The sequence below is a fragment of the Embiotoca jacksoni genome, unplaced genomic scaffold (assembly GCF_022577435.1).
Source record: "Embiotoca jacksoni isolate LCO1_2020_lvr unplaced genomic scaffold, fEmbJac1.0.p SCAF_7, whole genome shotgun sequence".
Taxonomy (NCBI): domain Eukaryota; kingdom Metazoa; phylum Chordata; class Actinopteri; family Embiotocidae; genus Embiotoca; species Embiotoca jacksoni.
This window is the reverse complement of record NW_027185425.1, coordinates 6,487,075-6,513,685: the sequence shown is the minus strand read 5'-3', so window position 1 is coordinate 6,513,685 and position 26,611 is coordinate 6,487,075. Positions and strand designations below refer to the sequence as shown.

Sequence of the window (26,611 nt, the reverse complement as noted above, 5' to 3'; positions counted from 1 at the left end):
TTATTTTATTTTCTGTAACCTGTTGCTGTTATTAAAAAGCGTGACTGTTTACCTCTGATGAAATAGCCTATAGAATATTCCCGTTGCCTATTAATAATCTCCCCCAATGGAATTGCCTCCTAATTGGATGCTGCAGCCAACGATAACAGTGATTTGTGAGGTGATCTAACTTTTGAGAACACAAGCTTCCTCCTAAATCACCATTGTTGTGCTCAGTATACTCAGGGATTATGTGTGTTGAACTTCCGACAGACACGAGATACTTTGGGATTGAGGGTTATACTTCATCGCTGTGTATAGTAAAGACCTGGATATGCTCTGTTGCAGACCCTTTCACACACAGACACCATGGATGTGTAGAACTTCTGTAAAGACTACTTTCTTTGAGGACGCGTTCCACAAGCGCACTAGATCAGCTTCTACAAGAAGACTTATATCCAACTCTGGCTGGCAATTTGGCTCCACAAATTGTTTCACCTTTGATTATCTTTATATTGTCTTAAAGGTGAATTCTAGAGATGCAGGTGGTAATGGACCTCTTTACACAATCGCTCTCTTAAATTTCACGGTCCATCTTGGTATTCCAGTACATGAACAGTTGGATCCGTTGTAGCATAATGGCTTAATTAAGGCCCGCCTTCTTGACCTTGGACAACTAATTAACAGGACAAATGATGGCCTGTGTGTTTGACATGAGGAACTGCTGAGTCAGTTCATTAACTTTATGAATATTCAGCACTTGACACAGCACTCAACACTGGATGCAAATACAGTAAATAAAGGGACATTAACAATGCCTCTATCTGTAACTTCTACTTGTGGCCACAATAGTGTTCTGCAAATATTATATTATTACAGTTTAAAATGTTCACTCAGTTTAACATCATAAACGGCAGCTTAAAAACAAATTTGAAATAATCAAACCAGAAATAATCAAACCAGAAAGATAACATAATAGATAATATGAAAATACTTTATTGATCCCCACAGGCAAGAATCACTTGTTACAGCTGCTACAGGGAATAACAGATAAAAAAAAAAAAAAAAAAAAAAGAAGCATTGATAAAAACTCCCCCCCAAAAAAAAAGTATTATATTATTATATGAACATAAATAATTAATAATAGACCAATGCTGTGTGGCATTACACTAGAATATTGCACTTATGATTGGATTTTTACATGAGATGATATAAAGTGTTATTGCACAGGTATAAACCAAGACAAAAGTTTTACAGTAAGCAGTTGTGATAAAGTGTTACTCCTTCTTATACTGAAGCTGAAGTAGTATATCAAAAATCAAACTTAAACTTAATCTTAATCTTAACAATCTTTAAGGAAGGTTTGACATTCGGGAAATATGTTTGTGCACTTTCATGCTCAGAGTTTGATGAGCGGATCTAAATCCTGTCATGTCTGCTGAATATGAAGCAAAGAGCACCAGCTTGATAGCTTTGTTAAGCTTAGCGTTGGACTGGATATTGGAGGAATACGGAGGGAACACAACCATGAGACCTTGCTTTTATACTGATTTAACGAACACAATATAACGTGTTCATTTACTAAGCTTTGGAGTTACAGATACATTTGGGATTTGTGACCTTTGGACAGAGCCTTTCTTAGCTGCGTTCCCTCTGCTTCCAGTGTTTGTGCTAAGCTCACATGCTACTGCCATCATATCCTTTTACAGTCAAGCTGACCAAATGCAATCTGGTTCACGTGTGGCACTGGAAATCAATATTTTGTGGTCCAGGATTTGTTGAATAGATTGTTTTGCTGTAGGGTGGCTGGATGTAAGAAATCAGAAGTAGCAGATGATTCTCATTTTACAGTCCCACAGCTTAAAAGAGAAAATTCATTATTTACCAAAACATTTGATCACATTAAAGCTGAGTACCATAGTGTTCTGTTTCACCTACGGTGTGTGTCTGTGTGGAGAATTTGCTGCAAGTGTTCAGCGCAGAGAAAGAGACGAACTGCCTGGAGTAAAAGCTATAATTTGAAAACCTCAACCGCCCTTGCCTGTCTGCTACAGTGTGTGTGTGTGTGTGTGTGTGTGTGTGTGTGTGTGTGTGTGTGTGTGTGTGTGTGTGTATTCATGCAGTGCCCTGTTTAATTAGTACCTATGTCTCAGTGTGTGTATCACAGAGGGCACGTATGTCTGAAGCCTTTTATCTATCACTCTATTTTCCTGTAGTGTTCAACCATTTTAATTTTTTTATTTTTGTCATCTCTGTTTTGTCTCTTTGCTCGAGTCGGTGAAACGATTGTGTGTGAATGTGTGTGCGTGTATTTGCTGCTCCTCTTTAATTACTAACTCTCTCTCTCTCTCTCTCTCTTCATCACTGAACTTCCTCTTGAGATTCCTGCTGTTCTCTGTGCGTGTGGGCTGCACATTGCCCATACCAGTCACCTCATTTCACAGCAGAAATGCACGTTTGAAAATCCAGTGAAAGGCAGACACCATCATTGTGAATGTGCTAGCTTCTCTTGAAAATCATTTGGAACACCATGCAGTTTATTTTGAACCAAATTTAATACCATTACCAGTCTGGAGTTACCTGTGCGCTCTGCTCCCTCCAGCTCCGAACTGAACTTCTCCGTCAGCTTTCCCATAAATAACATCCTTAATTGTCAAGACTGAAGGTGTTCCTGAGTGTGGGACATACGTGGGGTCAGAGTGACCCCGACTTTTGACCACCCAAAATCGAACCGCTTCATCCTCGAGTCTAAGTCAACATTTTTGCCAAATTTTAAGACATTCCCTCGAGGCGTTTCTGAGATAGTGTGTTCACAAGAATGAGACAGATGGACGGGAGGGACATGAAGTCACAGTGGCCTCGGCCTTTGACCACCAAATTTGGATCCATTTCTTCTTTTGTCCAAGTGGACATTTTTGCCGAATTTGAAGAAAGTCTCTCTAGGCCTTCCTAAAATGTTGCGTTCACAAGAATGGGAGGAAGGGGAAGTCGTTGTGACCTTGACCTTCCAACTTTCTCTTCAAAAATCTAACCAGTTCATTCATGGAACCAAGTGAACATTTGTACCATATTTGAAGAAACTCCCTCAAACCTAAACAGACCATTTATTGGCTGTACTTTAAAATCTTTTATCAGTTTAAGATTCAGTAGCTGTTTTTCATGGCATCGTGTCAGTTAAAGTGTTTGCATCTAATATTTTCTGTCATTCAAGTCTCATTATGACATAACATCTGCAATACCCTGGTATTTCTGCTATCAAGAATTATTCCATCTATGCATATAGGATTTATCCAACTCCTGTTTCTGATCTAACTGTGTGTTTGCTGTTATGAGCTGACAGGCGGACAGACACCCCTGACATGCGGAGGTGTGCTCCACCCATTATGTTTAGCACTTACCTCTGCACCAGAACTGAAATATGACACAAAGGCCAGTAAGGAAACAATTGAGAGAGCCAATCAGAGCGAAGCACATCTGGAGTAATCTGTCTGCAGGTCCAGTTGGCAGCACTGTGGGAGAACAGCAGAGGAGATACATTAGATTGTTTCTTTCTTTTCTTTTTTTTTTTTTTTTTACGAATCTCCCAAATTTCAAGGATTGAAAAGAAAAAAAAAAAATCGAAATCTTGTTTGATTTCAGTTTAGCTGAATTTACCTTTATGCTTTACCACTAGAGCATTCTTCATTAAATGATATCCTGATTGAGGGAACAATAAACTTTGAAAGCAGGGATTCCTCTGGTCACTACACTTGACTTTGACAATAGCGTGACTGGTTTAACAGACTTTACAGTTTCCCAGAAGAACACAAAAACTTTTCAGAATGAAATGAGTCAAACTTCAGGTGTGAGGTTGGATAACCTTAATAAGCTGTCTGTTCCCAACAAAAAGCTGCTTCACCCACAGGGAACTCTTACATTTTGAGGAGAAGTGGGTTGTTGAATTAAAATGTGCTTACAGTTACTGGAAAATGTATTTTATTAAAAAGGGTTTTTCATTGAGTTGCTCCTGCATGATTTGTCTGCTGCCACGTCCATGGTCCTATTTTTATAGGTACTCTGAATATACTTTTTTTTAAAAATATATATATAATCTTTTGATAAATGTTTTAAAAATGAATCATATTTTTTGAATGTTTACAAAGTCCTACTATTTTCGAGGATAACACATACTCTACACTTTTTTGTGGTATATTTTACAGTAGAGAAAAGCATCTGATGACGTGGAGCTTTGCAGCCATCTTTGATTTCCTATGCCGCCTGTCTCCTCTCCAGCTACTTCAAGGCTGCAGCTCCTCAGCAAACATGAGAACTCTGCAGCCAGTGGGAGCGCTGCCATTGTTATAACACAATTTCATCTCTCTTGCTCCACCTCTTCTTTTTTTTTCTCTGTCTTTCTATCTCTATACTTTGACTTAAGAGGAAGAATTGAGGTAAAGTTGTCGGGGAGTGTCCACTAATTCCATTTTTTTTTCTAGAGCACAGAGGGGGATGAAAGATAACAGGCATGCTCGTAGCTCATGAGTAAACTGTGACAGAACAGAACCAGGATGTAACCTGGTACTTCCTATAATGTCTTGGTTCTGATTCTGAGAGTACTGATGAGCACTAAAGTATGCTTTTGCTAATATTTGCTGCACAGAACGAGTTTTAGAATGAATTAGAATCATCCAGACACAAGATTTCAATCTCGTCTACAGTACGTATAGTTATTACTGCATACACGATAAAAGTCCAATAAGACATAGATTAGGACTTGAGTCAATCTGTTGTTAAGCGACTACACTGGTTCAGCCCAGAAACGTTTTCCCATATATGCTGAGATACACAGTTGTATATACTGTGGCACAACAATGAATTTAACTTAACAAAAAACACATCTTTCACATTGGTCTCTAATTAATAGATGCAGTTTGTGGATCATTAAATTATGGTGGTTAAACCTTCACTTCATTATTGCATTTGCATGCAGAAATGTGTTTCTTTTCACTCACTAAAATGGACAGGGAGTGTGTGATGCAGGGCAGTGTAAAGGCCAGGCTCAGTGCTGCTGGAGTGGCGGTAGAGAAGATGACATGTCTGGTCATGTGGGCAGGTGAGCTGCTTAGAGAGAGAGAGAGAAAAGTTTAAACTAGATCTCTCCTCACACCTGTCTTTCTTCAGTCTGAAGCTTCAGTCGTATTTGTGTGCTGTGTGTGAACCATTGCATTCCACTGAATGCTTAAGTGCTTTTAGTTTATTATAAATCAAGCAACAGATCAAACGTATTTGGAACTGTTACAGAAAATCCAGATGTCAGAACTGAAACAGTTTTATTTTGACACAAAGTGAAAATTGGTTAGGAAATGCTTGGTACACGTGTTATATGCTTGTGTGGAAAAAAAAAAAAAAAAAGTCAAAATTTTCCTTGACGTATAACGGATGTTGGTACCCACATACAACTGAAAATAGCAAACTAGAATGCCCTCCAAAGCAACGTGAGATGGATGCTGTAGCCGTCATATTTTTTCAATAAATCCCTGAGTAAAAAGGCACAAAATAAGTGCATTCCAATTCAGCTCCAATAGGCTACATCAACAACAGTACTCCACTGTTTTTGATCATCAAAAAAATCTCTATCAAAGTAATAATAATAATAATAATAAAAATCCAAAGCAAAAAAACACAGAAGGACCCAAGCCCACTCAGTGCCCACCCACACGCAACCAAAACGGCCACATTTTACGCACAAACCTAAACTGCGCGCAAGGTTGAATGTCCGGCACCCGTATCTCAGTACTGACACTCCGGATCCACAGCAACCCGTAAAAAAGGGAAAAAACGTAGGCCTTCTTCTCCCTTTTAAACCTCGACGCTGTCCACGTCCTCAAAAAGAATGGATCTAATTAAAACGTTGCACTCGTCATCATCGCCAAAGCTTTGCCAAACGGTTTCTGGTGGAGAAGAGGCAGGGAGATGCAGGACCACATGACTGCCTCTGAGCTGCAGAGGGATGGGAGTCAGATTGGGTTTCTCTGCTCTCATTGGCCAGTGGGCTGACTTTTGACACGCAGACCAGGGACCCTCCTGCCGTATAAATAGGCCTGACAGAACTTTATTATTCTAGCATCACGGCAGCAGGTTTCTGCGTTGTTTGGAGTTACTCTCGTCACCACAACTGTATGCCTGCTTGAAGGTGGTTTAAAAACAGGGGCTCAGCGGCACAAGGAGTCTGCATGTCTGTTTAGACATGCTCAGCTTTGTGGATACCCGGATTCTGTTGCTGCTTGCAGTAACTTCATATCTAGCATCATGTCAATGTAAGTTTGAATATCTGCTCTTTTTTTTCTATGATGGATATTTTTTTTCGGGTCCCACTACTTGAGGATCTTGCGCTTGGCTTTTGTTTGGGACTTACATCATGGTCAACCTGAAGACAGCTCTAAGCACTGCTGAATAAAACTCAACGGATTGAGCTCATGCAGAGGATTCTTCACTTTTTCCAAGGATACAATTATCATGATTTGAGTAGTTTCCGAGAGGGAGAAGTTGCACTGCTGAAAAAAAAAAAAAAAAAAGTTTTCTCGCTTTGAAAGAGACGTTTAAGTAGTCGGCTTTGTGTCTTTTCAAATCTTTTAATGCATGTGAAGTTATTAAAATAGGTCAAATATGGATTTTCTTATTTAGAAATAGGATGAAAAGCTTTGTGGGGCGTTGTACAATTGTTCCATCCACTCGTCCAGGGAATGACGCTCTCTCATAAGCAATTGCAATGTCTCCCCCTGGTGGACAATGGTGAAAACACCTACTTGGCACCAATTTGATTTTCTCCTCCTAAATAGACAAACCTTTTGATCAGAGCTAAAGTAGAAATGACAATAAATTCTAGATTTTTAGATTGTTTAAATCTTTTCTAAGAATGTCTTTATAGTTAATGCAAGTATGGTTAAATATAATTCAAATTACAGAACAGTTTAAAGATATGATACAAAATAAGCATTTAAGTTTAATCTTATTGGCAACCTTTACATTATTATATTACCTGAAATAGGAAAATGAATAGTCTTACATCAACTTGAACGTCCAAGTGCGCACCCTTGTGGTGTGAGTCGGACTTGACGTGTCAGGTTCATGGGGAGGTCTCAGCGTGTCAAACCCAGCCATGACTCGCGGGTCCAGATTCATAGAAGGCAGCTGATGTTCACCTGCAGCACAGTATAGATGAGAGATACAAACATCAGCCACCAAAGAAGAATACGGTCATCAGACTGCACTGAAATTCCCCTTTTTGTCCCAGACCTATGACAAATGGCACCTTTAACATCATTGCAGCAATCTTAAGATGTTATCAATAACAGATGTCATATATTCCCTTGATAAATTTTGTATTTTATGTCATGTTTGCAGTGGCAGGCCAACTATTCCTGTCCCCAGGGGATGAACTACCTGTTCAGGCCTGTTCGCAGCTGCAGCCTCAATATCTGGAATGCTGCAAAACTGAGATTCACACTCATTACAGCGTCAGACAGTTTGAAGAAGTTTGCTGTGATTCACAAACTGTGTAGACATGGCGTCAGCTACGTTTATAGCTGGGCTGAGACATTTTATTCTTCAAACAGTGTGTTAACAAAGGAACATGCAGGAAAGCTAGTTGTTTCAGATAAGAATTGGTTCAACATTTCCATATGTGAAGTGTAAATATTCCCAAACTCTGACACAATATTTATGCCTGAGATGAATGTTATAACAATCCAAACACCCAAAAAAACCTATCTTTGTTCCTCACTTCAATTATTCTCTGCAGTTCTTTTTGGATGTGGCAGCTATGACTTTAACACAATCACAACCATTTTTATTTTAGGACTTGAATGCATCTTAGTTTGGTAGAGTGCAGTCACCCTGCGATTAGTGTGTGCTTTTTTTTTTTTAGGCCTTTTTTGTCATGCAGAAGAGAATATGACACTTTAAAAACAGGTTAACAAACACAGATGGATGGAAATTACTTGTTTTCTTTATCAGGTTTTGCCCTAAAATTGATTATTATGTTCTAACGGAGTATTCCCTTTTTCTCTCCCTGCCATCTTCTGCCTCCTCCTCCTCCTCATCTCCACAATGCCACAGTCTCGGTTAGTATGCATGCATGCTACAATGAAAACAATATATGTTTAAGTTAGCTTTACCTTGTCACTTTGCCTTTTTTTTTTTTCTTCCAAAACTTGTGAAACATCCCATGAAAGATGTGGTCTCGGTTATCCTTGACCATTTGAGCAATCTCAACGATGGCAGAGCGTTTCATTCTAGAAATTCCTACCTCTGAACCAAGTTATTGCTTGCAGTTTTCTCCCTTCCCGTTCATGAATAGGTGAGGGTCCTATTGGCTAAACTTTGTGTCAGTGAAAGCTAAAACCTCCGCTATGAGGCACCCATGGGGCCTGGTACAAAGGATCCTTTCTGAGGACAGCAGAGAGGGGGCAGAGGGAGGTTTGCCCCTCACAACTGGCTTTGGGTCAGTTTGAAGTCTTCCGCTGCTCCTTCATTTGGATTTGATTCAGAAGCTAAAACCTGGTCTCAGACCAATGAGTCAAGGCTGACATTTCAGCTTCGATGACACTAAAAATGCCAAATATAGTACCTCAATCACATTTATTTAAAATGATTCTGCTCACAATTGAGATTGCCAAAACCCAAACACCTATCAGCATGGTGTTGGCAGCTTTATCACCAGCTTTTTAAAATGCACTTTGTGTTTCTGGTCATGTGTCAGAATATAATTTTCTCCATGGACTGACATGCTCTTACTGCTAAGAGATTGTTGAGTCTGGTTTTAGGCGCTTCATCATGTTGCCTCTCAGCATCTCTGTGCACATGTTGATCATTTATATCACATGCACATTGCTCTGTTATATTCTCATATTAATTCCTGTATCTGCACGAGCATGCCTCATCTATAATTGTGAAAGTATTTCTGCATGTTGAGTTATTTAATTTTTTTGTTAAATTGGCCACTCATCATTGCGCTTATGCACTGAAGTAATGAAGCTGAATGTTTGAGTTATGCCTACACATGTGCCAAACCCTGAAAAGACTGAATAAATACATCTTACATTTATTTATCTTCTTTTCTATGTAGGGAAGCATCAAGGTGAGCACATAACATGTTTCTTATGTGTCATTTAGCACTTTTTAGTGTGGCATATCAGACATGTGAAGCATTGGTTAAATTTGAGAAGATCACAGGGCATCTTGGTGATGTTTGATCTGATCATTGAAATGTGTTTTAACTTCCTACAACTCTTACTGTACGGTCAAGTTCGTTTATTTACACATTTTATTGATATTACAAAATAGCAGATTGTTAAAACATAATTCAGATTTGCTCTGAGCATTCAATTATATTTAGTGAGGTGTAGATGAGATGCAGTGGCCTGCTTTGCTAGAGGAACAGTCTGGAGATGACATGTTGCTAAAGCAACAAACTGAGCCATCTGCTCCGTGTTGTGGTCTGACTGAGTGATTTTTTTTTTGTGCCGCAGGGTCCCCGAGGAGACAAAGGACCTCGAGGTGACAGGGTAAGCTGAAGTGAAACTCTGCTGCTTTTGATCAATTAAACAAACATGTAATTTAATTATTTAAAGAGGTATATTTATGAAGCATCTTTGGTGTTTGTTTACATCATTTGACCTTTTAACCTCATTAGGCCACACCCCTTTGTTTACAACACCGACAGCCATAGTTTTAGCCCTTGATGTTAATAATAATGTGAACGAATTGGATAGATCATATTTACAAAAAAGATCTAATTACTATTATTTATATTTTCATTTGTTCCCACAATTCCCACTGACATTAGGCCTTTTCATTATATCCTATAAAAACATAATTTGCTACAATAGGGGTTGAGCTTTATCTATTTATTAATCCACAAATAATGTTTGTATTTATTTAAGAAATAAAATTTGAAAATTCACAACATGATGAGCCTTTTAGCTTCTGCAAAATTAACAGGCTGCATTATCGAATATCAGCAGCTGATAATTTAACCACAGCGTTCACTCACTCATGTCATCTGTGTTTTACAGGGTCCTCAGGGCCCAAATGGAAGAGATGGCAAACCTGGACTCCCTGGACCCTCTGGCCCCCCTGGTCCCCCTGGACTTGGAGGAGTAAGTCTAATGTTTATACTAGTAAAAAAAAAAATAATCAGCCTGTCGAAACTGTGTTATACTAATGTGGTCCAAATGTGGTTTATAATGCGACACCGGCTCTAAAATGACTTTGGATATTTCTCATTTTGCAAACTGCAGTTTAAAACAGCTAAATGTGTCTGATGTGTGAATCGGACCCACATTTGGCTTTCTGCTGTCACCTCTGTGTCGCCATGGCAACTTCCATAAAACTCCTCCTTAATTGTATTAGTTGACCTCTATTGACCTCGCTGCCTCATGAATGATGTAAAATCCTGTAACCTTTGACCCTCGAGGCCTTTCTGAAACATGATACCGAATTAGGTCACCGCTGTTACAATTAACATCTATTCAAAGTCTATAAACCTTAAAAAACTCTTCCACTTGCAGTTTTTGGTCGATAACTTTTCAAGTGAAGATATGTGCTAATTTATTTTAAAAAAAACATTTATTTTTTTTAATGGTAAAACAAGTGTGGACAACTGGAACAACAATGATCAATGTCAGCTTTTTCAGTATTTGAATTTGGTGACTCCTTTACCTGTCTAATTGCCATGCTGTACTATTTTAATTTTTGTATATCAGTATGCACAAAGGTGTTAATCGGGGTGATTAATCTGTGGTTGTTGGTTTTATTTTGTTTAACAGAACTTTGCTGCTCAGTATGATGGTGCAAAAGCCCCTGATCCTGGCATGGGACCCATGGTGAGGGCCCCTCTCGTTCTCTCAACGCAACACACACATAGACACGCACCCATGTGTGTAACACCAAAACACACATTTCCAGGCAGCCACATCAGTCCACGTTTATTACTACAGTTTTCTTTATACGTGCCTTTGTGTGCTTCCCCATACGTCAATAAATATAGATCATGATAAGTTTCTTGTTTGTCACATATTTGAATTGTGATTTCAGTCTTGAAACAGTTCTAGTAACGCTCATGACAAATGACTTCTTAACAATTGATCGTTAACTTATTTCTTCCTTTCAGGGTATAATGGGTGCTAGAGGACCTCCCGGACCTCCTGGACCCCCTGTAAGTTGAAACTCTCACCAAAACATACCCAATATAATGATCTGTTAACCTTTGACCAATTACTCATATTCCTACGCATACCCTTAATATTTTATCCTGTTGGCATGATGACTAAATGCGAGGCCTCCTCTCATTCAACAGGGGCCTCAGGGACACACAGGACATGCTGGTGAGCCCGGAGAGCCTGGACAAACTGTAAGATTATCCTCCAAAATATCCACAATTTATTATGTGAACAGAACTGGAGTCATTTGTGCTCACCACTATTGTCAGACTGACTTAGCTGATGCCATCTTGATAGTTCAGCTATGAGATCTTAATGCTGTGATTTTCTTTCGCAGGGCGCTGTTGGTGCTCGTGGCCCCCCTGGACCTCCTGGCAAATCTGGAGAGGATGTATGTACACATTTCTAACTGGGTTTTTTTCTTCCCTTTTTTTTTTATATATAATCTTATTGGAGTTATTTTGAGTTGCTGCTGCAGTTTTTGTTGTTTCACTATCAAATGCTAAAGTCTGTTTTGTTGACTACCAGGGTAACAATGGCAGACCTGGCAAGCCCGGAGACAGAGGTACCGCCGGCCCTCAGGTGAGAAACATTCGCCAAAACATGGAGGATGACTCAGAGACCACAAACAGATCTGAACAGGCATTTGTATTGCAAACGCGGAGGAAGTAATATTTTCTTTGTGTTTTAATTGCAGGGTGCTCGCGGATTCCCCGGAACCCCTGGACTTCCAGGAATGAAGGGACACAGAGTGAGTGTCCATCTTTTCCTCTGCTTGACCCCCACCTGCCCCTTCCTGCTAAACTAAGTCCCACTGGCTTGAAAAAAAAAAATGCTCCAAAGCAGAATTGAGTGGAGGAAGAGACACCCGTGTGCTGGACTTAAACTGTTATAATGAGCACCACTGGGAGCGATTATGGACCTCAGCTCCTTTTTCCCGAGCAAACCAAAGTGCCCGATGACTGCCACTGAAGTTTTTAGCCACTGTTTTGCTTGAAAATGGCTAGATTGCCAGAAAGGAACAAACATTACTGATGGAGGTCACTACATGGCTGTTAGGGTCTGATCTTCCAAATAAGCTGGAGCCAGATGTAAAGCTTCTTGTGAAACTACATTTCAATAGCTCATATGAAGTTTTAAATGTCTCCTCTCCCCTTTGAACTATTCACAGAAGTCAAAGAAGCATATTTCTTGATTATCCACATTCCCTCGAGAATCTGGATTGTCTATTATGACATGGATCCTTTTCTCCTCTCAAAGTCCCAATTTTTTTAATTCTCTGGAGCAGTGCACCACCAGTTTTTTTACATTTTTATTTTTTTTTGTAATCTTTTGCCATGAATGTGACATCTCTCATCATCTCTGTGCCTCTGTGTTTCAGGGTTACACTGGTCTGGATGGACGCAAAGGAGAGCCCGGTTCCGCTGGCGCCAAGGTAAGGCACCATCTGACTTCTACGCAACTGCACCAACAAATGTTTCCACCACATACTTTGATTCGTTTTAGTTTCCAGTTTCTTTAAGTCCTTATTTATTTGTTAATGTAATCCTTTTTGCAAGAACCCGTGGCTATACAGTTACTCTTAATGAGCTATAAGTGTAGGAAACCTCTTTAACTGTATTTCAGGAAATACACAATTCTCTGATTTGGCCTCTTAACCTATAACCCTGACACACGTCCAGATACCTCATCATGTTATTTTCCTGCCTCCCTTGTAGGGTGAGTCTGGTGCCCACGGAGCTGCTGGAAGTCCTGGACTGGCTGTAAGTTTTTTGATTTAACCAAAGATTGACCTGTACATGCAAGATATCTTTAAAAGTAGATTCTTACGACTGTTCTTCTCAGTGACAGTTATTTATATACTCGTGTACCATTTGTTACAGCCATATTGGATGTATTTTTAATTCATTTTATTTACACTAATGCACCATTTGCCATTTGTATGATTGCAGTAAAATAAATGTTGTATGTGTTGCCTTCAGGGATCTCGTGGTCTGCCCGGTGAGAGAGGTCGTGCTGGGCCTGGTGGCCCTGCTGGAGCTCGTGGTGCTGATGGCAATGTTGGACCTGCTGGCCCTGCTGTGAGTAATTTATATAAGATATAAATCATTGTAAATCATTATATAAAACCCTGTCCTGTGTATAAAATTCGAGCCGCACCCATGTCTTAAACTTTGACCTTTATGTGAACTTTGACCTGAACGACATGTATCTTGACATCACGGCTGCTCTTCCTCTATCCAGGGTCCTCTTGGTGCTGCTGGTCCCCCAGGTTTCCCCGGCGGCCCCGGCCCCAAGGTGCGTGTGATGTCACTTCCTCTCTCATGTTGTAGTGTCACAAAAAGAGACCGTTCTTATTGACATACAGGGTCAGTATCTTCTTACACTATCCCCATGGGAATGAATCATATATGGAACACCTCCACCTACTGTGAAACTGTTGATGCAGTCACTAAAACACCATTCATTCACCCCGTTCACATTTTAATTATTGTTGTCCCACTTAAATACAAACCAAAACAAAGACACTCTAATATCTCATTTGCTGCTCTAACTATAAAAGCAATAACCACCAAGTTATATTGATGCATTGTCTGATTGTGGATGTTTCTTTGTCCTTGACAGGGAGAAGTTGGAGCTGTTGGATCTACTGGCCCAGGTGGACCTCAGGGATCTAGAGGAGAGCCTGGATCTAATGGTGCTGGTGGGCCCGTTGGTCCCCCTGTAAGTAGACCAAGATGTTGCCACCCTCCTCACTTTCCTGTCACTTGTAACCCAGCCTGGGACTATTATTAGTCTTTGAGGACTTTGATTTACTCTTGATTTCAAGAAGACTTTAATAATAAATTATGAATATTGTGGCACAAATGATTCATACACATCGCTGCATTTGCATATTACCTAACTGCTTGAGTTGCTCAGTTCTGTTAACAGTAGAGAGCAGTCATATTGGGATTTGATATTCAATGTTATAATGTTAAATTAAAGTACCAGAGGTCAAAATCTCCTTTCTTAATTACATTTGATTTATGCTCACTTATTTATCTTCTAAAAAGTCAAATATAATCGTTTCCATTGTGATGTTTATCTCAGTTTTAGTTTTTTCTTTGTTTAATAGGTTTGACTCATTTCTGATACTTTCCCTTTAGGGTAACCCCGGTAATAATGGCCTGAACGGAGCCAAGGGAGCTGCTGTAAGTATTCGACTTGTACCAAAAGTGCATGCATAGGTCAAAGGTCATCTAGGGTCACATGGAGGTTACACCTATACTTTAGTGTATATGACGCATAATCAGGTTTTTTTGAATCATGTTCATGAAGCATGTATGGACCAAGCATTTTATTGTAAATTTGCTCTGAGAGAAAAGGGTGATACATGAAGGTGTTTTACTGACCTGTCTGTTATGGCTGGCATTTAGGGCACCCCTGGTGTTGCTGGAGCTCCTGGCTTCCCCGGACCAAGAGGAGGACCTGGACCCCAGGGACCTCAGGGTTCTGCTGGACCTAGAGGCCTGGCTGTGAGTGCACAATCAACACAAAAACATCCACAAGTTACATACAGTACACTGACAGTAATTTTATGCAGATGACTGTTCTTTTGATTAATTACATATTTATCTGTTTCTATTTTAGGGAGATCCTGGTTCTCAAGGCATCAAGGGAGATGGCGGTCCCAAAGGAGAGCCTGTACGTTCATTTCCTGATCTTGTTCATCAATTTAAAATGTCACCAAAATGATTTCAGGAAACCTCTGCTGACGCAGTTTATGATCCTCATCTTCTCTGTTGCCTACCTCAGGGTAACTCTGGACCTCAGGGATCCCCCGGACCTCAGGGTGAGGAGGGCAAGAGAGGACCCTCTGGTGAGCTTGGTGCCACCGGACCTTCTGGTAACCGTGGAGCTAGAGTGAGTACCAGACTGTCATCTCTAATGGTCATGTTTCACCTGCACCACATCCAGAATGATGTTACAAGGATCCGCTGTTAATGCCTGTGTGTCACCTTTAGGGCACCCCTGGCGGCCGTGGTCTGCCTGGTTCTGAGGGAAGATCTGGCCCCATTGTGAGTATTCAACAAGCAAATCTCTTATACTTCCAATTACAGTCAACATTTTGTCATCTGTTAAAATCTTCTCCTCATAATTGGTCTCTTCTATCCTTCCTTAGGGTATGCCTGGTGCTCGTGGTGTTACTGGTGCTGGTGGACCTCGTGGACCCCCTGGAGATGCTGGCCGTGCTGGTGAGCCCGGCCCAGCTGGACTCAGAGTGAGTCTTTTGAATCTTCTTGAACAGTGTTGGATCTAATCTTGGTGTGAGTTCCCCGAGTTTAGCAAATCAAATCTCAAGGGGAGACTTGGCCTGTCGCAAATTGAACAGTTTAGAGCAGTAAGACTGGAAAGTAAAAGTAGTAACCCAAGGAGTCAGTTGTATGCTGTGTATATCTTAATGACTGACAAATGTATTGCTTCCACAGGGTCTCCCAGGAAGCCCTGGAAGCTCTGGACCCCCAGGAAAGGAGGGACCTGCTGTAAGTGAACCTGAATTTCATAATAAACTAGAATTTATTGTTAATATTATTCCCCATTTTTTATTTTTAAATGCATGCATTTCTGCTGGTCTCATTCTGTAACTGTAATAGTGACCATTGCCCAGATTAATACACTTTACATAATGTCCTCTGGCACTCTTTGTTTCCTGCTCTAGGGTCCTTCTGGACAAGATGGACGCTCTGGACCTCCCGGCCCAACTGGACCTAGAGGCCAGCCCGGAAACATTGGCTTCCCTGGACCCAAAGGACCATCTGTGAGCATAAATAAAGCCAGAATTAAAAAACAAAAAGGTTTTTCCTTGTTTTTTTTTTTTTTTAACTTTCTCACAACTCGTGCTAAACTTGCATTTCCCTTCAGGGTGAGGCTGGCAAGCCTGGAGACAAAGGAGCCACCGGCCCCACTGGACTGAGAGTACGTCAAAAACACATGATATAATTATAAATAAAATATCAACAGCCAAATAAAGCAACTCCTCCACTGTTAGCTGTTACAGCATCATGTTCCTATCTTTGCGTGTAGGGAGCCCCTGGAGCTGATGGCAACAACGGAGGCACTGGCGCCACTGGACCTGCTGTGAGTGTCCTTACGTGGACCTTGATTAGATTTTGTAGCATTCAAATACAACATCATGAAAAGATTTTGTTACAATAATTAACACTGTGCCATTTGTAACTCTTCTCTCTTCCTTGTACAGGGCGGCCCTGGTGAGAAGGGAGAGCAGGGATCTTCTGGAGCTCCTGGCTTCCAGGTTTGGATTCATTTCTAATTACGTTGTAAATAGCAAAATAGAGCAGTATTATTAAGGCAAACAGGACTCTATTTTACCGCCCTTTAGGCCAATGTTGTGATTTCTTAATATCATTCACTGTAAGAATGTGGAAACATACACACAGAAGTAACAGAAGTGTCTTTTACAGATGCACTAATCTTATTGTAAAAAGCCATTTCCCTGCTGATTGTGAAAAAGTAGTGTTGCTAAGAAATTCTAAGAAACAACAAAAGGCCTCCACACTGTCACCAATTCTATGCAATATTTTTTTTTATCCACACCATCATATTGCCCTGCTCACTTCCTTCCTGTTGATGTCCTGGGAGCTCATGCTGTGGCTTGATATTTTCAGGGTCTGCCTGGACCCGCTGGACCTGGTGGAGAGGCTGGCAAGTCTGGAGACAGAGTAAGCAAACAAACATATTAAGTTCTCACGTAATGTCATTATTAGTATTAAAACATCCATACAGTACATACTCTAACCAACCGGTCATGTCTCTGCAGGGTATCCCCGGAGACCAGGGAGTTGCTGGACCTGGTGGTGCCAAGGTGAGATCCCCTGTCCATACCTTTGTTTGTCTGAACACATGAAGTACAGCCGGATGTTCACACACTAGTAGAGCCTTGATATGTTATGGGTTTATGTGTGTCAAAGGAATCCAGACCCTTTATTTATTTTTTATTAAGGTTTCTTAATTCAAGTAAAATACACAAACCTTTAAAGCAACAAAAACCCTCTCAGAAATGTTTTCTAATTTTAGAAGATTACTTTTGCATATAAATGATAAAACGTGTGTGTGTCTCCAGGGAGAGCGTGGTAATCCTGGTGCTGCTGGAGCTGCTGGATCTCAGGGACCAATTGGAGCCCGTGGACCTGCTGGAGCCCCTGGACCCGATGGTGGCAAGGTAAGATGATGCCATGGCCCTGGGAATTTATCAGAAGCAAAGGCTACAATGAAGCTGAAAATGTTGAGCACACAAACAGTAGCAGAGTTTTGCTGACATCACATCATTGCTGAATAAAATCAGGTCTTGTGGAGTTTTTGTGGCGAATCTTTATGTCTTGAATTTTGCCAAAAAGATGCGTTTAGTGCAACAATGAACCAAAGTCCGTTTTTCTGTTTCCAGGGAGAGCCTGGTGTTGCTGGAACTGCTGGTGGTCCTGGACATCAGGGACCTGGTGGCATGCCCGGTGAGCGTGGAGCCGCTGGTCCTCCTGGAGGTAAAGGAGAGAAGGTAAGTGCCAAACATCTACCATCTGCAATAACGGGGGCGTTTCTCAGTGAGGGCGTATTGTTTCTCTTTCTTTGTCTGTTTTACACCTGCTTCCTCTCTCTCCTACAGGGAGAGGGCGGACACAGAGGCCCTGACGGCAACTCTGGCAGAGATGGCGCCCGTGTAAGTTAAACTCTTCTGCCGGCACTTGGCAAAATTTTTGTATCCATTTACTCATTAGTTTGAGTATCTCAGCCAGAGTTCTGGTCTCAGTGTCGCTTCTTCTCTCTTTCTAGGGTATGGCTGGACCTTCTGGACCTCCTGGACCCATTGGAGCCAATGGTGATAAGGTAAGTCAGCGTTATAGTCACCAAAAAAAAAAAACTCCGAATGGTGTGTGTCTAGGATTCGCCGGTAATACAAACAAATGCCGTCGATATTTTTTTTTATGTGACCTAAAATATGGTCACCACCAACGTCATTCAAAATGGCAGAGAGACCCCAGTACCGCTGACCTACAATGGACAGTCATGAGCGGATGCAGCATTCTCATACTGTAATAAATTGCTGAGCAAGCCCACACGGTATTTTTGGACCACTCACGTTTCTGCAACAGAAATTGTAATTACCCCCAACTTAGCACCGTCCCTGAATCTAGAACCTCAACACTGCCATCTAGTGGTTATTTTATAAAATTACATGAATTACTTACCTACAAATCAATGTACAATGAGAGGGGTTGTAACATAAAAACAAATGTAACAAATTAAATTGAATAGATATTTATTTTCAGTTTTTTTCCAGTTTGCAGTGATTAATGTTGCCCCGTGCAGTGCTTTTTTTTAATATTCAGGTCATTTTTTTCTGACTGTTCAGTGCATTAGTAATAATGATATATGAACATATATACATCCATTCATACTCATACATATACTTTTACACATACATGTGAAAATAAATTTAAGCGAAACAAGGGTGTTCAGGGAAAATATGAACTCCCATGCTTCTTGTTATTTCTTTTTTGAAGCCTCAGGGAGAAAGTGATTACGAAACACAGGATTTCTATTTGTAGCATTCATATCAGCTAATCAAGTTTCAAAATTCATTCATATCAGCTGACTTGTTTTTCAAATTCACTGTTAAGCAAAATGAACAGAAATATTTTGGGTCCAGTTCAATTCAATTCAATTTCCTTTTAAGTGTAAACTAAACAAGGATTCCAGGCTTTAGAGAGGAGATAATTATTTGTATTAAACCTGTGGAAGAATGAAAATGACACCAAAATATATGTTCGGAGAAAGGTTTAACGTCAACAGTTAAACAAGGACCAAAAACACTTCAGAGTCACCGAAGAACACACAGCAAGGAAACAAAATAACAAAAAAACAACAAACCAGGCCTTTTGCAGCATGACTCCAGGCCTATAGAACTAAAACGATTTAACTTATAAGAAAGTTGGAAAGCAAGTGCTGTTTGTGTGTGCAAACTTATAGATTGGATGGTAGATCGATAAATCAACAGATAGGTGGAATGATGCTCAGTTAATGAAGCCTGCCTTGTTCTCTCCTTCAGGGTGAGAGCGGTGGCTTCGGACCTGCCGGCCCCGCTGGACTTCGTGGAGCCTCTGTAAGTAGCTGTGGATCACTTCCTGATTTACAGAAATGTATTGTTGTGACATTTATCACTGTAAATATCAGATGAAGACCTCAGCAGAACACAGGGATTTAATGTACCAGTATAGGCACTCTTTCTGACCAACTGCTTGTTGTCCACAGGGAGAGCGCGGAGAGGTTGGCCCTGCTGGAGCTCCTGGATTCGCCGGACCCCCTGTAAGCCCACAGCCAATCACCTTCAAACACACTATCCCATACACATATCTTGCTTATTCCCCAGATCATGATCAACACAAAAAGATGAATAAATAGTTACATAACACACACACACACACACACACACACTCACCACTCTTACCCAGATTTTGACGCAGCCTTCCCTTTCCTGCAGGGTGCTGATGGTCAGCCCGGAGCAAGAGGAGAGCGTGGACCCGGTGGAGCAAAGGGAGAGGTTGGCCCCGCTGGCCCATCTGGACCCGCTGGACAGTCTGGACCTTCTGTTAGTACCACGCATACTGGACACACACACACTGGCAATGGCAATTGATAAATCTCATCTGACTGGAATAGTTCTGATAGGCTATACTGGTCTCGGTGTGTGATTAAGTTAATTCGATATCAGTCTCTATACTGTGAGAGCATCTGCTTTGGGATGACATCATAAGTTATTTCGGAGTGTTAGCTTTGCATCAGCACTTGGATCAAATTTGAAATTGTAGTTTGTATACTCCGATGAGATAGAAATAATAAAATGATGACCTCTTTCTTCTTCTAGGGTGCTTCTGGCCCTGCTGGACCTGCTGGTGCTCGTGGAGACACGGGTCCCTCTGTGAGTACTGAAACATGCAACTATACAGATTTAATCATTGTCACACAACATTTACCTGCCAAACACCCACTCTCTCTCTCTCTCTCTCTCTCTCTCTCACACACACACACACACACGCTCACAATAGCTCTGCAGGCTTTTTACATCAAGTAAAAATTCTCGTAACACCTAATGATCATCCAAAAACATCAAAGAAGAACTATTCAATTTGTGGTTATTCTAGTTTTTAATATTTTTCCCAAAACAAGCTGAATGAAGACCCTTTTTCCTGCAGCTTGAGCCAACACATTTATCAATATGGTGCTCGTTTTTAGCCTTGCACAAATAGGAATGAGTAAAGTTGAAAGAAAATCAACCAGAAAGCTCTGGTAGTGTTCGTCACAACATCAAAATGACCTTTAAATGATTATCATGATCGCAAAATATTGCATTATATGTTCTGATATCCTTGTATTAACTCTCACTCCACTCACACACACAAACCTACACACACCTGATATTATTGATGGCCCTTGTATAACCTCTGTATGTGTTTCCCGTCAGGGTCTGACTGGTTTCCCTGGTGCTGCCGGCAGAGTTGGTGCTTCTGGTCCCGCCGTGAGTACTGATTTTGTATTTACGGTTATTAACAAACTCACATACACACACGTAAACTTGATATTAATCCACTCTCCTTCACTTACTCAACTCAGGGTATTGTTGGACCTCCCGGCCTCGCTGGTCCCTCTGGTAAGGATGGACCTCGTGGTCTCCGTGGTGATTCTGGTCCCGCTGGTCCTTCTGGAGAGCAGGGAATGATTGGACCAGCTGGTCTTGCTGGAGAGAAGGGACCCTCTGGAGAATCTGGTCCACCTGTACGTTATAGCTTTTTAATCAAAATATACCATTATATACACAACTTTCCTGTGCTTGTATAGTTCTCCATCCTGAACTCACTGATGTGTGATGTGTTTCTTCCTGTGTTTAGGGTCCTCCTGGTGCTCCTGGAACTAGTGGTCCTCTTGGACTTCAGGGATTCGTTGGTCTGCCCGGTGCTAGAGGAGATCGTGGTTCACCTGGTGGTGCTGGTGCTGGTGTATGTACAAATTAGTACTAATGGTCCAACCAAAACATTCACCTGCACTGTGACCCACTAAAAGCCATGTTGTATTAGTGATTTATCATTTCAACTTTATTACTGCAGTATTGTGGAACTGTCTTAAAGGTGCATTGGCAGTCGATCTGGTCAAACTATAAATTACGCAACTTAACTTCTTGCATGCCAGATGTTAAATATGCACGGACATCAGTGCCAGACTGGCGCAAGACTACATCATTAAGAATTTGAAAGGATCTCACCAATGTAAATATAGTTGTACCTTCGCACTGGGAAGATCTCTAGAACATAACAAAATAATTTCATGCATATCAGCACTTTACCTGAACTTGACCTGAGTTGGTCCACATACTGTATGAAGACTGGGTTTGACCCACTGTTTTTCTCTGTGTCGTATCACAGGGAGAGGCTGGTAGAGTTGGACCTGCTGGTCCCTCTGGAGCCCGTGGTCCCCCTGGCAACATTGGCCTGCCCGGTATGACCGGACCCCAGGGAGAGGCTGGACGTGAGGTAAGGATTTGACAAGCTTATTAAAAAAAGAAGCCCAGTGACCAGCAATAATGACCTCTGAATAGGTGGGAGAGAGTACGAGAATATACTTCATTTATTATTACTTATTTTAACAACATATATGCGAGAGCTTCAATTAAAAATGACTTGTTTTTCTTTATGAGACTGGTCAATGGACTTTTTACAATTCGACATGGTAGCCCAACAGGAACCAATATGTGAACTTTAATATTATTTTCCCTCCACAGGGTAACTCTGGTAACGATGGACCTCCTGGCCGTCCCGGTGTTGCTGGATTCAAGGTAATGTCCTCGTAAACACATTAAACCATATTCAGAACACACACACACACCTGCAGTACACTGTTCTCTGACCTGCATGTCCTCCTGTCCACCGTACACAGGGAGATCGTGGTGAGCCTGGATCTGCTGGATCAATGGGACTTGCTGGTGCCCCTGGACCTGCTGGACCCAGCGGAGCTGCTGGCAGACCTGGAAACCGTGGAGAAGCTGTAATTATTTTAAATCTCTAAATTACCTTTTTTCAAGTAGCATCATTTTCAGGGTACATGCACCCACAATCATCTGCTTGCTTCACTCACTATTTTTTTTTTTATTCCTCTCTTTCTTTGTCCTTAGGGACCTTCAGGTGCCACTGGACCTGCTGGCGCCGCTGGAGCTAGAGGTGCTGCTGTAAGTACAGTGAACAAGGTCTTAGAAATGACAGACAGAATAGTGTTCAGTTTTCTACATTCAGAGCATATAAATCTTCCTTGAGTGCATTAAAAATTGTACTCTAGTCCAGTGACTTGACGCCTCTGCCTCTGTGCATACATGTGTCTATAGGGACCTGCTGGATCCCGTGGTGAGAAGGGAGGTGCTGGAGACAAGGGAGAGAGAGGCATGAAGGGTCTGCGTGGACATCCTGGTCTCCAGGGAATGCCTGGACCTTCTGTGAGTAGCTGCACACCAACAAAAATGCACCAAAAATATATATAAATATTTGTAATAGCACCATGATGTAACTAGAGCCATCCAGAGAGCGTCTTGCTGTCACTGCGGTGACATTCAGTGACATTTTTTTCTCCTCCTACAGGGACCCTCCGGTGACAGTGGACCTGCTGGACAAAACGGACCCGCTGGACCCAGAGTGAGTGGAAACCTTATTGCTCTCAGTATGCCAGTGTTGTCTTTCTTCTATCTGTATCCACAGCAGTTACAGTGAAGATTTTGTGTGCCCTTTTCAATACGTAATCATGAGAAATAAGCAGAACTGACTGAGGTCACATTCACACTGTTTGACGCAGGCGCATACTTACGTACAGCCCCTCTAAATTTGACAGCACATGACACAGGATTTCCCTCAAAAGATAAACGTTTGACTGTGTAATGTGATGATCTCCACTTCAGGGACCTGCTGGACCTCACGGACCCGCTGGTAAGGACGGCAGAGCTGGCGGCCATGGAACTATGGGTGCTCCTGGTGCTCGTGGAGCCCCTGGATACTCTGGACCAGCTGTAAGCTCAACTCTTTTCAGCTTGTCATCTTCCTAAACATTTTTTTGATCATTTCTAAACCAGTTTAGTGCTATTATACATGAATGGCTCCCCCTGCAAAGGATCCGACTGCAGCTGTTATGTCCATATCAAGCCGCTGTCTTATCCATCTTAGGGTCCTGCTGGATCTCCCGGTCTGCCCGGACCTCCTGGCCCTGCTGGTGGTGGATACGATGTCTCTGGATACGATGAGTACAGAGCTGATCAGCCCGCTCTGAGAGCCAAGGACTACGAGGTTGATGCCACCATCAAGTCACTCAACACTCAGATCGAGAACCTGCTCACCCCCGAGGGATCCAGGAAGAACCCCGCCCGCACCTGCCGTGACATCAAGCTCAGCCACCCCGACTGGAGCAGCGGTAAGCGCCACTTTATCTGAAAGTTCCTTGATTCAAATATAGTCCCACATTTAGGAAGGTTTTGATGTCTATTGGCTCCCATGTGTTTAATTTATTCAGTTATGCCTTTAAATAAAAACAAAAAGGTAAAACTACTGTCTTCCCATTGGTTTGACTATGTTTTCTTCCTGCTCTGTAGGATTCTACTGGATTGACCCCAACCAGGGCTGCATCAACGATGCCATCAAGGTCTTCTGCGACTTCACCACCCGCGAGACCTGCATCTATGCCCACCCTGAGAGCATCGCCCAAAAGAACTGGTACAGAAGCACCGAGGGCAAGAAGCACGTCTGGTTCGGAGAGACCATCAACGGTGGTACTGAGGTGAGCGAGGAGGCATGTTTCTTTATTTGAAATCAAACCATTTTAACACCACACAATCAAACAAGACCAGGAAATCACCAATGTAATATTCACTTCATACAAAATAGTCATTGTTTTTACTTTCCCCTCTTACAGTTCACCTACAACGATGAAACCCTCAGCCACCAGAGCATGGCCACCCAGCTGGCTTTCATGCGCCTGCTGTCCAACCAGGCCAGCCAGAACGTCACCTACCACTGCAAGAACAGCGTTGCCTACATGGATGGTGAGAGCGGAAACCTGAAGAAGGCTGTGGTGCTCCAGGGCTCCAACGACGTGGAGCTGAGAGCTGAGGGCAACAGCCGCTTCACCTTCTCCGTGCTGGAGGACGGCTGCACTGTGAGTAGCGTTTTGTATCTTTGCGCGTCTTGCTCGGTCATTGCTCTGTGATGTTTTAAAGCTGTTATTGTGTTGCAAGACACAGCTGATCTGTGTTACAGCTTTGTGGTTTGCGTTGTTTAGTCTTGACAGCATCATTCTGCTATTAAATCTCTCCTTTCCTTCTTTTACCCCTGCAGAGACACACTGGTGAGTGGAGCAAGACAGTGATTGAGTACAGAACGAATAAACCATCTCGCCTGCCCATCCTCGACATTGCACCTTTGGACATTGGTGGAGCTGATCAGGAGTTTGGTTTGGACATTGGCCCAGTCTGTTTCAAATAAATAGACTCATGTTAAATTAACACCAAAAAGAGAGAAAGAACGAAAAAAAAACAAAAATCTCTGCCCTTCTTTCTGTGTTGTTTTTTTTTTTATACTGAATGCTGATTTCTCTCTGCGCATCCACTTGCTTATGATGGGCAACTATCGGAGAGGACTGAATGGACTAAACGGAGCGTTTGTGCAATGCAAATTAATACAGCAACCCAAAGGGACGCGGGAAAACACCTTGTTGTGGGACATCATGTCATCCTTTTGTAAAAAATAAAAGAAGTGTAATAAAAACGCTGAGAGTATGCATCACTTTGTGGTCTTTGTATATCTTCCAAAGAGGAGGTTTAAAACCACAATTTCCATGAAAAAAAGGTTTAAACTACCTCATGCCTGTACCTAAAGAAAATACTATTGACAAAACCTGGGTCCACAACCGAGATGTTCAGACTTCTAATGCTTCGAGCTTTGTCCCATATCGGAAGGTGCGCAGGTACTTGAAGCCGAGATCTATGGTGCTAATATGCAGCTGTGGAGCAAACCACTTTTTTTTACTGTATTACTTTGTATTGACGTTTGAGGAGTCTTGCATTCGTCCCCTGATACTCCCCCACTTTAAGCAGGTGGAATGTTTCTGAACCTGATGTCTGGTTTTTGTTTTGTTTTTTGTTTTTGTTTTTTCTAGAGGGTTTTTTTTGTTTTGTTTTGTTTTGTCTTTTCAGGCTTTTTAACTCTTCCAACCCCCACGCCCAGTGTTCATACTGACAGCACATATTTCATCCCGTTCTGAATGGTTTTTCGGCGGCCTCTCTCTCTCAAAAAAATGACACCACAAAGTCTATTGTACCTATTTTGTATATGTGAGATGTTTAAATAAATTGTGAAAAGTTCTGAAATAAAGCATGTCCAATGTTCCACAACACACTACCCAGTGACTTAAGTGCTTTCATGTTTTAATGACACTATTGAAGGTGTGTCACTGTATTGTGGTTTTAGTTTGGCTGATGATTTTAAATATCATCACCGATTTAAACATCTTCCTATTGTGGAAGCACAGCCGTATCCTGATTTACCTTCCCCCCCTTTTATCTTGCTTTTCAACAGTACATCCAATTTTAATGTACAGTAAATTTCTGTTTACACTGTCCATGCCAATGTGTGATTACTAACGTGCATTGTTTCTTGTAAATATGCATCTTCTCATGTTGCATTTTTCTTGCATAATACAGCTTTTGCATCCAAATAAATTTCTGTGATTTGGATCAAGGCTTGAATTGCACTGATGCATGAATATAGTCATGAGTTCAGTTTGAGTATGTTGAGGGAAGAATAGAATACAAAAGTTGTGAAAACTGTAATCTGATAATACCTCCACATGTAGAAGTATAGTTCTAGTCAGGGTGAGTTGAGGCAATAACGCCTTTAAGATCACCTGCAGGACCCTCTATAACCACTGGACGGCAGTCTGGCTTGTTGTTATCAGCATCTCCTTCATGTCCAATACACTTAGACTTATGGGCAGTCAAATAGGCAAATTGTGTTTGAGCACAGGGACGCAAACAAGATGCCTTGGGCATTAAATGCGTGAGCAGAACACAGGAATCTCCATTCTCTTTAATGCATGAAAACTGATATAAAACCACAGATTGGACCCTAAACAGCACAGACCTCAGGCTGCAAACGCTCACTGTAATTTCTAACACAGCCAGGGTCACAATTTGTTGCTGTTGACGTTGTAGCTTCAGTTGCAGTCACAAAGTAGATTTACTCAAGCGCTGCTCTTAAGTAGACTGACGTAACACTTCCTGGCAAATACTTCCTTTTCACTACATTTCATCTGCAACGATTATTCGATTATTATATTATTTTCCAGACCCTTTA

The 26,611-nt window shown here is 41.6% G+C and overlaps 1 protein-coding gene across 1 annotated transcript; it reads left to right on the top strand.

The window, feature by feature from the left end:
• Positions 1–6,093: 6,093 nt before the first annotated feature.
• col1a2 (collagen, type I, alpha 2) lies at positions 6,094–25,657 on the top strand. Its single transcript, XM_069176252.1, has 50 exons — positions 6,094–6,275; positions 8,077–8,081; positions 9,489–9,524; positions 10,035–10,118; positions 10,788–10,844; positions 11,132–11,176; positions 11,318–11,371; positions 11,518–11,571; positions 11,709–11,762; positions 11,878–11,931; positions 12,562–12,615; positions 12,899–12,943; positions 13,163–13,261; positions 13,425–13,478; positions 13,806–13,904; positions 14,330–14,374; positions 14,600–14,698; positions 14,814–14,867; positions 14,979–15,086; positions 15,188–15,241; positions 15,346–15,444; positions 15,653–15,706; positions 15,883–15,981; positions 16,086–16,139; positions 16,248–16,301; positions 16,423–16,476; positions 16,850–16,903; positions 17,002–17,046; positions 17,305–17,403; positions 17,626–17,733; positions 17,842–17,895; positions 18,009–18,062; positions 19,285–19,338; positions 19,488–19,541; positions 19,717–19,824; positions 20,101–20,154; positions 20,698–20,751; positions 20,847–21,008; positions 21,122–21,229; positions 21,653–21,760; positions 22,009–22,062; positions 22,164–22,271; positions 22,399–22,452; positions 22,606–22,713; positions 22,856–22,909; positions 23,170–23,277; positions 23,432–23,675; positions 23,854–24,038; positions 24,174–24,416; positions 24,596–25,657. Exons 1-50 carry the CDS (start codon positions 6,206–6,208, stop codon positions 24,740–24,742), a joined length of 4,059 nt encoding a protein of 1,352 aa, XP_069032353.1. The 5' UTR covers positions 6,094–6,205; the 3' UTR covers positions 24,743–25,657.
• Positions 25,658–26,611: the final 954 nt, after the last annotated feature.

Bases quoted from the DNA above. Each gene is read 5' to 3' on its own strand.
- col1a2 (XM_069176252.1), top strand. From the start codon at position 6,206: ATGCTCAGCTTTGTGGATACCCGGATTCTGTTGCTGCTTGCAGTAACT. The intron at 15,087-15,187 runs GTGAGTACCAGA...TGTCACCTTTAG, and splicing joins CTGGTAACCGTGGAGCTAGA to GGCACCCCTGGCGGCCGTGG. The intron at 24,039-24,173 runs GTGAGCGAGGAG...CCCCTCTTACAG, and splicing joins CCATCAACGGTGGTACTGAG to TTCACCTACAACGATGAAAC.